General features: G+C 38.9%; 1 protein-coding gene across 4 annotated transcripts in view; it reads left to right on the top strand.

Moving 5' to 3' along the window:
* The window catches only part of PDE4D (phosphodiesterase 4D), a 1404509-nt gene that overhangs the window by 1053143 nt on the left and 338512 nt on the right, over positions 1-12854 (top strand). The window contains exon 1 of one of the 4 annotated variants that reach the window (XM_015536582.2): positions 5074-5278. The exons of the other annotated variants lie outside the window; for them this stretch is intronic. Within the exon in view, the coding sequence (XP_015392068.1) occupies positions 5190-5278 (89 nt within the window). The 5' untranslated portion in view covers positions 5074-5189. Of the gene's footprint in view, positions 1-5073; positions 5279-12854 lie in introns of those variants that run through there. 4 annotated transcript variants of the gene reach the window in all.

Here is a 12854-nt window from a genome sequence, read left to right as displayed (position 1 = left end):
GGGAAGGCTTGTCAGAGGAAGTGGCTTTCAAAATGAAATTCCTGGGGCGCCTGGGTGGCTCAGTCGGTTAAGCAGCCGACTTTGGCTCAGGTCATGATCTCGCGGTCCGTCCGTGAGTTCGAGCCCCGCGTCGGGCTCTGTGCAGACAGCTCAGAGCCTGGAACCTGTTTCAGATTCTGTGTCTCCCTCTCTCTGACCCTCCCCCATTCATTCTTTGTCTCTCTGTCTCAAAAATAAATAAACGTTAAAAAAATTTTTCAAAATGAAATTCCATAATCTGTCCTTTCTCTTACCAGTTAAGACCTCAGGAGAGAGGTTTTTTGTTTGTTTGTTTGTTTGTTTGTTATTATTTTTCTCAGTCTACACTCATGGATACAATATTGAAAAGAACAAAATTTTCTGACTTTTAAAAACTTTATGCACAGAAAATTGGACAATTATTAACCCAAGAATACTTTTTTACATATTAAAACATAGTGTTTAGTTTTTTATTTCAAATGATTAGCATATGTTAATTCCAAATTTTAAAATAATTTGACTCTCGGTATATTTCCTGTTGACTACTTAGAAAAGTCTCCTAGGACTCTATGGGTCATTTAGTAGATACTTAATAAACATAGAATGTATTTCCCTTCCCTCTCATTTTTTTCTCCTTGATTTCTTTCCTTCAACCCCATTTGTTCAAGTATTTACAAGGACCTCAGTGCTTTTTTGATTAAAAGGGGCTTGATTTAATTATGTCTGAATTGCTAAAAAGAATTCTAAAATGTTCTAATGTAGATGAGAACCTTAAGTGTATAGTACAGTATTTGGATTCACAATCCAGTTTTATTTATCTTTCATTCTGATTTTTATCATGCGTCTTGTCAGCTATTTTATTCTATGTGTTAGTAATATTAGCTCTTTAATTACATTTTATTTGTTTGTCTACTGAGACATATATGAATAAATTATGCATTGGTAGCAGCTTAAAACACAGAGAATGCTTTCCTAATAGTCTTAAGAGTATGGGTACTGTCATTTCTGTTAGCATTCTGTTAGTGTTACAACTTGTAGAATAATTGTTCTCCATTTTAGAACAGGGAAGAATTGACCTCTAAATCAAGTAGACACATGTAAGGTTTAGAATGACTATTTGAAGGTGGATCAAAGCAAATGCTAGCATTATTTTGCAGCATTTCCATTTGGAATCATAATCAATAGTTGATTTTGATAATACATTAATGTAATAAAAACCACAGTTGCCGATACTGAATAAATACTAGTTTACAGAAATGCGCAAGTCCCCTTGTTAAATTTCCTTTTGGCACATTCTTTTGCAATGGATCACCCTGAAAATAGAATTCTTACAATGGACTTCTGTCAGAGGTAGCTGATAAATGAACCTGAAGTGAGGTTGCTTGCTCCTGAGTTCACTTGTGCTACCTTTAAGTCTGTGACCAGCTACCATTTCAAAATACGTTATCCTGGACCCTATCTCTGCCTGCTCTGGTTTCCTGAGGCAACGTATTTCAACACAATGCAACTCCACTAATGTAACTCTTTGTTTCTCTCAAGTTCAGCTCACCAACCCCCCACCTGTCAAATAGTGACTTATTGTAAGCAAATGCCTATGTGGGTTATGTTTAAATTTTTCCACTTTTAGATTTGGGAGTTTCAATTTGATTCATGGTTGCTATCTCCTATAAAGGAAATGCTGAGTTTCTGTGTCAGACAACAAACCCCAAATTTGCCACTTGTAACATCTGGAATCTTGGAACCAAAATCCCAGAAATACTCAAGAGGCAAGTAAGATGCCTTATTTAGACCTGCAGAGCATAACATCTACATTATTGGCAGGAGGTGGGCATGTTGTTCAGATTTAAGGGATGTTAGAAATTATTGGATCACAGTTTGATGGTGGCAAAGTTTAGATCTCAGAATCTGGTTTTCCCAGGGATATAAGTTTAGTTTCCAACTTGTAGAAGAAGGGTTTGTCCCGGGATGGAATTTCTCTGCCACTGAATAATCCGTTCCTGGTAATATTTTTATGGATAGATAAGTGTTTACCAATGACAAAATATTCAAAATATTACTTTATTTCCTTTCCTACCATCTAGTACATGTGCAGTGAAAATTATAAACAACTGTTTCAAATATAAATGACAGCAAAGGTTCATCCTAGCAGACTTATTATTTAATTTTTAATTTTAATTTTTTCCGGTTGTCTAAATTCTCATGTCTATAAAGACTAGCCAATCCTTCAAAAGGATATTGATATTTATAGTTGAAATCAAGTCTTAATTTTACTCATGATTAATATCAGAATTAAGTAGCTTATTTCTATGACCTTGCTGAGGCCTGGTAACCTAAGAGGGGATGGTGTATAACTGTACAGAAGAAATGAAAAGGTGGTAGGTAAGGAACTATTTAAGGAAAAAAATAACATTAACATCGGAAGATACTTCTTGCACCTGTATCCAATTTCACATTAGGAAAAAAGGATGAAATTATCCATTTCCCTGGTCGTAATTTTACATTTACATTTACATTGTTTTTATCCTGCTTAAGATTCTAGTTGTCTGATCTCAAGAATCAGGGGGGAAAAGTAAGAAGGAATGCTTTGGCAGTAATGAAAAAGACAACTTTGCATCTCCTTTATTGTGTTGCTTTTAGAAAAAGTTGGACGTTCCACAGTATTTTCATTCTGCATTATTACTATGCCCTAATGTTTTATCAGTTAGATATCGTTTAACAAAAACATTCTTTTAAAAATGTAAATTGGAAGGATCGCTGGGTAGCTCAGTTGGTTAAGCGTCCGACCCTTGACCTCAGTGTTCATGAGTAAGCCCCACATGGGTTCAGTGCTGACAGCGCAGAACCTGCTTGGGATTCTGTTTCCCCTCTGTCTGCCCCATCCCCGACTCATGCCGTGTCTCTCTCTCTCTGTCGCTCTCGCTCTCGCTCTCTCTGTCTCTCTCTCAAATAAACTCAAAAGAAGGAAATATTAAAAATAAATAAATTTAAAAAATTTAATATAAATTGAAATGGAAACAGAGACCTATGTTAGCCAAAATGCCTATGACTGGCTTTCGCCTCTCTGGGGAGACGGGGTCCGCCCCCGCATGTAAGTATAATTCGAGGTAGCAGTGAAGTCATGTTTTTTTCGCTTGCAAAGTTGTATGTGTGGACTGCAGCTTTTCTTTTCAGAAAACACTGAGGCTATTCCACCTCTAAAATGCCAAATGCCACCAGACAGAAGGAGAGTTTCGTGTTGGGTGCGAGGTAAAAGAGGCTCATCTACCCCTCCTGCTCACCAGCGTGTTTGTGTGTTCCCCCTCCCCGCTCCAGCTGCTCTTGGGGACATCCTCCTTACTCCCAATTCTCCTACACTGCCTGACCTCAGTTGCTGATGAAGCCGCTCTACTAGATACCAAGTTGTTCAGCAACTTGTTAACTCTGCTGGCAGTGCTTGCATTTTCTAAGAGTTGCCCTGACCTGGAGACTAAATAGTACAGAAGAATGAAATAATGAGAGCTGGAATTTCATACCCCAAGAAGGGCAGACTCCTGTAGGTATAGGCACGTTCTCAGTCTTTCTCAAAAATACCTGGGTGCTGGCCACCCATTTTGCTCTTGTGCAATGCGAATCCATATACAAATGCAAAAAGGTGTCGTTCGTGAAGCGTTCAAATACTGCTGGTTGATTCAGAGAGAACGTGTTTATTTATGAACTCTTGGTTCCTCCAAGTTTGCTGCTGTTTGGTCAGCTGTCACTCACGCACTCTTGTGGCCCATCTGTCAGATAACAAAGAGGTGAAACCATAGAAATGTTTTCTATTACTCATTCACAAAGCTGATATGGAACCTGTAGTGTTCTCAAGAACCCTTGATGTGCTGGATGCTGTTGTGAAAATAAGTGTCCTGTTTGCTTACTTGAGCTTTTATAGAAATTCCATGAATGTTTTGGAGCCCCCTGGGTATGCAAGCGATAGATTGAGCTATCTGGGTCTCAAAATTTGGCAGATACGGCAATGATAACTAAGTTCAACTCTTGGCCAATTTTGTCCCGTTCAGAGCGGGTTAAATTTCACTCTTGGGCTCTCCAAGCCTCTCTAATCTTATCCGGGAGAAGCGGAGTTCTGCCTTGGTTTACAGTTGAGGTCACCCGTGCGGCAGTGTTTGGACAGGGACTGATGGAATTACGTTGCATTGTTAACATGAAATACCACTCTGCGGTGAGGACTGATGATGGCATTGGGGTCCTTTGACTCCTTGCATACAGTATCTTGAAATACATGCCTCCCTGAGATGTGCTGGACTCATAAAACATGCTAAGGACTCTGTTTGGCTTTCATCATTTATTTAACGTGAATGAAAGTTGTTTCAAGGGATTTATCAGGGAGTTAAGAAATGTTTCTAGGGAATAGAAAATGAAAAAGAAAATTGATCTTTGTTGTCAAAGTCATGCGTTATAATTGACTCTCCAAGGTGACGCACCATCTCCTTGAGGGGAAAGCTGCCAACAGCTTTGAAAGTGATCTGCCTGTTTTCTTCTCACACTGACTTGCAGGGAGGTGCTGGTATTTCAAGACGATTAAATCCTTGTGGAAGGTTTGCAAATAATGATGTCCATCCCTGTTTGTAAGAGAAGTTGGAACAAGGAAAATTATATTAGGCAGCTAGTTGTGTGAAATGTAGTAATCTTTGTTTAATTTCCCCCTTGTAGATATGTAATCACTTCTTTTTTAACAAAGCCTCTCTATTTACATTTTCTTTAAACTTCACACTTGATACAAAGGTTTGCTCACATTTAGTCATACTTTTCGTGTGTGTGTGTGTGTGTGTGTGTGTGTGTTGTGCTTTTCAGGAGTGCCATGTGACTCTGCTGTTTAATCAGGACTATATTTAAAAGCAAATTTGTGAGAGAGTGTTTCCCATGTTATTAATGAGATAAGGTCTGAGTGAAGCAAGCTCTGTCGCAAAGGGCAAGTGTCATGCAGCAGGAAGTCCTGGCCATCCCTTCCACCCCTGCCTCAGCCAGGCTGCCACCTCCCTGTCAGTGCATACCACCACACAGAGGAAATGCCCTCACTCAGCCACCGGTGCCTCCTGTGCCTCCTGCTCCGCGCGGCGGGGCCCTCTGGCCCCGGGCCCTGTACCAACTCTGACTTTCTGCAGTTTCCAGCGATCCTGGCACTTTCCTTACAAATGGCTTTTCTTTGGGATCTTCAAGGAGTCACAGTGCCAGGACAACCTCCCAGAGCCAAAACAAGATTGCGTTTCTCAAAGTCCTACAGGTATCACTCTTTACTTTTTGTAGCTGGGAAGAATTTTTTAATCAGTCTCTATGGCTTTAGCCCCCTCCCCCTGCAAATATTCTTTTTCCCTGTGTCGATCTATGTAACTTGTAACATGCTTTAGTTTGGCACTATGCAAAATATGAGTGACAAAGAAATGAACCTTAAAATAGTTGGGGTGTGTGGGAACCTGAGAAATAGCAGGAAATTGACTAACTCTAAAAGCTGATTTTGAGAGTCAAATGGTGAACTTAAAAAAAAACCCAAAAACCAAATAACAACATTCCTATTACCCACATCTGGAAAACAAGGGTCTTAACATACCTCATGGAGTTAATATAGCCTTACACTGGTCATACTAACTTTCAGTGAATCCTTCAAATGTCAGGAAAGGGGTCTTGTTTGATTAAACAGGCAATCAAGCAAAAGGAAGGAAATGCTATTCTCATGCTCTAAGGGTTTCTGGGCAAATTCACGTGGAAAAGTGGAAACTGTCTCTGCGATCTAGATGATAATTATCTTGTCCAGGAGAATTAGACCCCATAAAATCAAAGTAAAAGTTTTGTTAATCTTTTATGTCTAAGGATTTCTGCAGAAATCACATGAAGAATCTTCACTTCACCACCTCAATAATGTGTCAATGACAACTTTGTTTTACATCCAAGTTAGCTTATTTTAACCAAACAACTAGAAAGAAGAAAGAAGACAGAAAAATCTTTGATTTCCTTCTTTGCTTGAGTATGCTAGCTATTTACAAGGAAAAGATTGATTCTTCACACTTTTTTTTGTTTGTTTCTGATTGGTTAGTCTGTACCAGTAAAAGCTGTTTCAGGAAGAGCAAATACAGTTGAAACTGTTTTGCAAAATCTTGAGAATGTCTTTCTTATTTAGACCAAATGTAACATCTAGAAATTACTAGGCCTATATAGAAGTATGCATTCAAGTTGGATTAAAATACTTTCTGACTTACTTGCATAAAAAAATTCAAATTTTGGTTTAAAATAATTCAAGGAAATTATTTGTTTTAGGCAGTATGGAAGATAGTGCCCTTGGAATTTATTAGGGAACTATAAAATCAGAGAAATCAAATTATGAACTTCACCTATAGTAACAATGCATAAGCAAAATTTGACAAGGGATAAGTAAAAGTTGACAGCTAAAAATGTAAGTAGGAATTTCATTTATTTCTATTTCAAAACAAAATAAATACAATGTATTTTTATTATTTATATTTATCAGTTACGTATACGGTTCAACATTAGAAATTATATGCCCTACTATATATTTTACATTCTAATCAATCCACATCTCATGCTTATTATTTGGATCTCATGCTTCTTATGTGCATGTTCATAATTGTTGTAAGCTCATCAAGGATATGTAACATTACAGTGCATGTTTCCAGTAGATGGTGGCTTCTAGACTCCCCTCATCATCGAGATCTGATAATAATTCCCAGGCTGTCATACATGCCTAACTACTGGGTAGTGTGAAAGGAATAGCATGTTGCACTAGTGTTTCAGAAATCTCAAAAAATGCAGTGTAAGCTCTACTGTATGATTTGCAGATATATTATGCAACTTGCCTTAGTCTGGCAAAGTTATCTTCATTGTCTGTTGGTCAAGTTCTGATCCTTTCCAAACTACAGCCCAGGTTCTTAGTTCTAACAAGCCTCTTTCATAGCAAGAGGTAAGAGTGACATCCCGAATCACCGTCATGGACCAATCCACTTTGGCACCTGAGAGACTTTGTCCCTCATTGATAGGTTTTTAATGTGAATGCGAATTGCCCATGTAATAATTAAATTATTTGCATGAACTGTCTTCACTATTCTTTGGGTCCTGTTTTGTCTCTCTATTTGGACTGTAAATTCTTTGAGGCCAGGGGCTCCCTTACATGTGACAGGAGTGCTATTAATTCATATTTGATGAAGCATTTTGCTATACTATCTTAGTTGGTATCACTGCTTTATTTGCAAAGCCAAGTTTTTGAAATAATCAGGGCCTATCAGAGGCCAGGGGTTCAGGAGATAGTTAGGGAAGTTGGAGGCCAGTTGACCACTCTGGTCTCACATTTTCAGAGGTCTGTCATTGCTCAAAAAGATTATGCATTCAGCTACAGCAGTGTACTGGCAATAATGAAAAAAGATATTTATCATCTAACTGTAAACTTTAACAGGCCACACCACCTCAAATGCACTGTGAATCAATATAGGTATGTATGTGTACACACACACACACACACACACACACACACTTAAATTCTACATTTATCTTCTGAATGGCACATTTTTATTGCCTAGCATTCCTGGGGTTAAAGGTGTTAAACTAATATAAATGTTTAAATTTTCCCACAATTTTGCAACCTTGTTTTTGAAATTTTTTTAATTGATTGTTTAACATATGTGATCCTTAAAAAAATGGAAGTAACTTAAGCTTATCTTGACCCTTGAGAGGGTTTGGATATGATTTTACTATTAAAGCGACTGAAATAACTGGGCATCAGCTAATTTTTCTTCATTGAATTTCCCCTTTACAAGACTATTGGCTCGAGAAAAATATTTCATATTCTGTAAAATCCTGAAATGTGTCTAGTATAATATAATTTTTTTCTTTGAAGATGGAATGGACATGAATGCATGATACTGATGGTACACTTACCTTTAATCTGGAATAGTTTTCTTTGGCATTGTTTTCACTTTCTTGTAGCATTCAGGGTAAAGGAAAGCCAAGCCTAGAATCTGGAGAATTCAGTTAGAGTCTGATTTGTTAAAGTAAGAGCAAATCATATACATTGGATGACTCTTCATCTCTGAGAAGTACAATCTTAGACAGTAAACAATGCTTAAAATAGATTTGAAAGTAGTTTTTCAGCAGTGACAAAATTTTTGTCTTCTGTGGGCAAAATACATTTTTATAAAAAGCCAAATATGATTAATATATAGTGTATGAAGCCACATTTTATTTGATAGAGAGAAAAAGAGGATTGCACACTAAGGAGACTAATTTTCCTCTCTGGATATGGAATGAGTGCCAATTATTACTTAGAGCCACATCTTTCATATATGTTTTCGAAGAGAGTGAAAAGGGAATGATGTGTTCCTCACATTAGGTTTGAAGAAATAATGTGTGAATTTATGTTGGAGTTTTAAATATAGTACCTAAAAGTTTGGACAGAAAATGATCTGGGAAGGAAAGAAAGAATGAGGAGCTAAGAATTAGCAGGTTGATGGACTCTGCCAGCTCACCAAGGGAACAACACTAGGACATTTTGTTTGTCTAATTGCTATTGTTTGAAAGTATTGTAATGTTCAAGGAAACTTTAAATAGAAAGTTACCCTTCAAGAGATGGTCTTGTCTTCCAACCAGAACAATTCACAAAACTTTCTGCTTTCCTTCTTCTCAGAAAGGATGCTAAAAGAAAAAGAAGAAAAAACCACATAAACATTTTATGTGGTGATTCTGGGGTGGTTGTATGCAAATAGAAAAGAAAGCCATCCAAGGTACATTTAGGACAGACATGATTCGCCTAGCATCCCACAAGCCAGAAGCAGAAAGCAGTTCTAGTTTTCTTGTCTCTTATACTAACAGGGGTCATGGAATACTCTAAATAATTGAGATTCTCAGAAAATCTCCAAATCTCTCTTTGCCGGTAGTTTCAACATCAACGTCAACATCGCTCCCCCAGTGGTTTAACAGAGCTGCTAAATAGGTGATTCATTAAATTCATTTGCACATACCTGTACCTCTTGTAGAAGGGCTAAGAAGTAAATATTTTTAACGTGAAATAGACTGATCAGTGGAAAGGAGAATTAACAATCAGATTAAGAAACAAAAGCACAAGTGATATTAGAGTCATGAAAGGCCACATGTACTAGAACAAAAAACCATCAATGACCTTAAGTCATCCCCTGTGCTCTTACAAATCTATGTTTAGATCTGCAGCTTGGATCTGGACATCTGATAGAGGCAGACATGAGCAGGGACAAGAGGAGAGTGCGGTCTCAGCTGCTGTGTTACGACTAAAACCTGAGCCTTAGCACCTCAGTCGTTGTCAAAGTAAGCCTAGCAATACCCACTAGAAAAGCAGGCTGGAACCCAGGCCTTAGGAAGGGAAATGAGTGCCACCAACAAGTCAATACACTGGGATATAACTTTCTAAGAACCCCATTCATGCCTCCTATTGCACAGCATTTGTGTAAAGCTTTTCAGATGTAAGAGATGTGATAACTATTGTTTTTACTGTCCTACAGCTCATCTCCATTAATTCTATAGGGTAAGTGAGGAGAAATGCCACCAAATAAGGGAGAAAGAATTGAAGGTTCAGGGATTAGAGGCCACACACACACAGGTGCGCGAGCACACACACACACACACACACACACACACACACACACACACCCGGAGACTAAAGTCTGGAGTAATATAAGTAACAAGTGAGTAATTGATAAGATTTAATTTCTCTTAGGCACTTAAATGTGCCATGTCGTGTTCCCAGTAAGGTACATGTGTTGTCTCACTTCATTCCACAAAACAACTCCATGAGGTAGATCAACTGTTTTCTTTCTTTTACAGCTGAGGAAACCAGGCGAAGTTTGAGAAACTTGCCCAAATTTGGACCCTGGCAGTCTGTCCCAGAGCCTAGACTTCTAAATAGTCACTCTGCTACCTCTAGTTTCCTGAGTAAATCCTCTCATGGCCACACAGGGAGGAGTGTGCCCTAATGAGAGGTGCAATTCTAAAATTTTTTTGGATGTTTATTTATTTTTGAGAGAGAGAGAGACAGAGTGCGAGTTGGGGAGGTGCAGAGAGAGAGAGAGAGAGAGAGACAGACAGACAGACAGACAGACACACATACACACACACAGAATCTGAAGCAGTCTCCAGATTCTGAGCCATCAGCACAGAGCCCGCCGCGGGCCTCGAACTCACAGACTGCGAGATCATGACCTGAGCTGAAGTCGGATGCTTAACTGACTGAGCCACCCAGGTGCCCCAAGAAGTGCGATTCAATAGATTTACTGTCCTGCTGGGCTCAACTCCGAATCTTTCCCTGAAAAGAGATCATTTTGTAATTTGATGTAGAACATGGTTTGGTGGTCAATGAAAATAGAAACTTACTAAATAATACCTAAACTGTCATCTAAACTAATTGGTATTGGTTTAGAGCAGTATTGAGCAAGAATGCCCAATTGTAAGTATTTCTTATGTTAAGAAACAATGAAACAAACAATCCCTAATCAGTGAGTTAAGTGGCCCAGCTCTATCCTCTCACTGGGTTTTGTTTGTAGGCTTCCATCTGGCTCATATCATCTGGCCAAATACATTGGTCATGTGGTTTTATTTTACTGCCAAAATGTTGCTTCTTGGCCAGCTGTTCAGTGGAGCCTGAAGATTGTCTGAGCTTAAAGAGGTCAACTTCATCCTGTTCCGTGCCTATTTATTCCACTGGCATTGTTGCGAATATTAAACTGGCCTTCTTAACCATATTCCAAATGGAGAGTAATAGCATTATTGAAAATGGGAAGAAATAGTTACCTTATAGGCCACATAACAGTCATTATAGGAATAGCAGAGAGGTTGACAATCACTGCATATGTGGGCAGAGGTAGCATAGTAGAGGGGGAAAGACTTTGGCTTTAGAGCTGAACAGATGAAGTTTGAATGCCAACTCTGCTGCTTTCTTGACTGAGTGGTTTCCCTAACTGTCATCAGTAGATTCCATGTCTATAAATGGAAAATATAAATGCCTACTTCACAAAGCCATTGTGCCCTTCAGCGAAAATATGTATTTAACAATCAGCTGCTTACCCCCTCTTTCTTTTATAGCATTTCCCACAGTTCTCTTACCATTTCACCAATTTTGTGATGCTCTTAGATAGGTTTATAGGTTACCCATCGTCATTGGGGCTGCATTTGGTTACAGATTAGAGCAATACAGCTGGCGGCTTGCAGGTCAAACATCTGCATCGTTGGAAGGTGGTGTAGAGTGATGGTTGGGAGCTGGCTGGCTCTAGACCCATACAGCTGAGGTTCAAATTTCCATACTTTCATTCACAGCTATGAGACATTGAAAAGTTATTTAACTTTATTGCTTCAGTTTCCTTATCTGTAAAATGAGATGTTGTGAGGAGTAAGTGTGTTAATCATATGTAATTCCTGGCACATGAAAGCACTAAAATAAATGTTAGTTATTATTAATACTAGAATGTAAGTTCCATGTGACAGCGATTTTTGCCTTCTTTTTTCCACCTCTTTAACGCCTGTAAGGGTGTGTGACGTAGTGTAGGTGGTTGATGTATACACATTGAATGAATGAAACTATCAGCAAATATTTCTAGACCACTGACAAGAATGGGGACAATCTGCTTCCTTTTCCAAAATTCATGGAAGAGAGAGTTAAAGTTGGAGAGACCTAAGAGTTCATCTGCTCAAACCCATCATCTTACATTGAAAAACCTAAAGATCTAGAGAGACCCAGGTTATGAAATTTGATGGTGTCACAGCCAGACCTGTACAAACCATGGTTCTGTGTGCTTCTGCACGAATTTTTTTCTCCAATGTCCCACCCCCTCACCTCAGTGCAGATCCCATTTAAATCAATGTCTTTGGTAAGGCGGCAAACAGAATGATTTGGTACCCACTTTCTACAACTAGGGAGGAGTGCGAGAGTCAAAATTGGGTAGCCACCACGAAAAGATGGGCTTCTAAATACTAGAAAGAGTCCTCTAAGGAAGACTACACTCAGACACTTTACCTACAAATCTAAAAATCCCATCCTACAACAGCTGCAATAGGGATTTGGAAGAGCCTTTTCGTAACTAGGGTTTTTGCAGAGGGCATTAGCTAAGATTTTCTAAATTGAAAGAAACATATCTCAAACATCCAAAGGAATCTGTGCAATTAGCAATGCTGACCAGACACAGAGTTAAAGAGGGGAAGTAGGGCTTGTGAGTTCTCTGTACTATCAAGACAGTGCATGCAGCAAGCACAGACAGAAAGATATAAAATTGTGTGTGGTTATTATAAAAGTACTGATGCTATTAGGTGGCTGGGAGCTACACACCAGCCTGGAGCACGGTCAGATGTGGACTGGCAGGAGATGCAGAAATCAAGGTAGCAGAAGAAGGAAAGATACCTTCCACTTCTGAGAGTTTGTAATCATGCTTGTGAGTATTTCTGATGGTCAACATGAGAGCCATACTATGCTTAAAACTATAAGTGTAATGGATGTGAGTATTCGTGGTGAATAAAATTTATAATATTGTCATTATGTTGATTCTAGATTTTTAGCTAGTAGAATTTGGGCTATAAGTCATTAAACTGAGGAAATCCCAGCACACAGTTTTAAGGGCTAGTACCTTAATTGAGTGGGCCAGAGAAGACTGTTCAGACTGACCATAGCAAATAATGAACACTTTCCTAGAGGGGGAACATCTGCTTCTGCACACCTTCATTTGCTGCTTCTCGCTATGGAGGCTCCCGCCCCTGTGTGCTTTGCCACCGCCGAATACCCACCTCCTGCCTTGCCGGTGTCCCCTCCTAACCTCCATTATGTTTTTCACATTTGAACCGTA

The sequence above is a fragment of the Panthera tigris genome, chromosome A1, assembly GCF_018350195.1.
Source record: "Panthera tigris isolate Pti1 chromosome A1, P.tigris_Pti1_mat1.1, whole genome shotgun sequence".
NCBI lineage: Eukaryota > Metazoa > Chordata > Mammalia > Carnivora > Felidae > Panthera > Panthera tigris.
The sequence above is the reverse complement of the archived record's forward strand: the minus strand, read 5'-3'. Positions and strand labels throughout refer to the sequence as shown.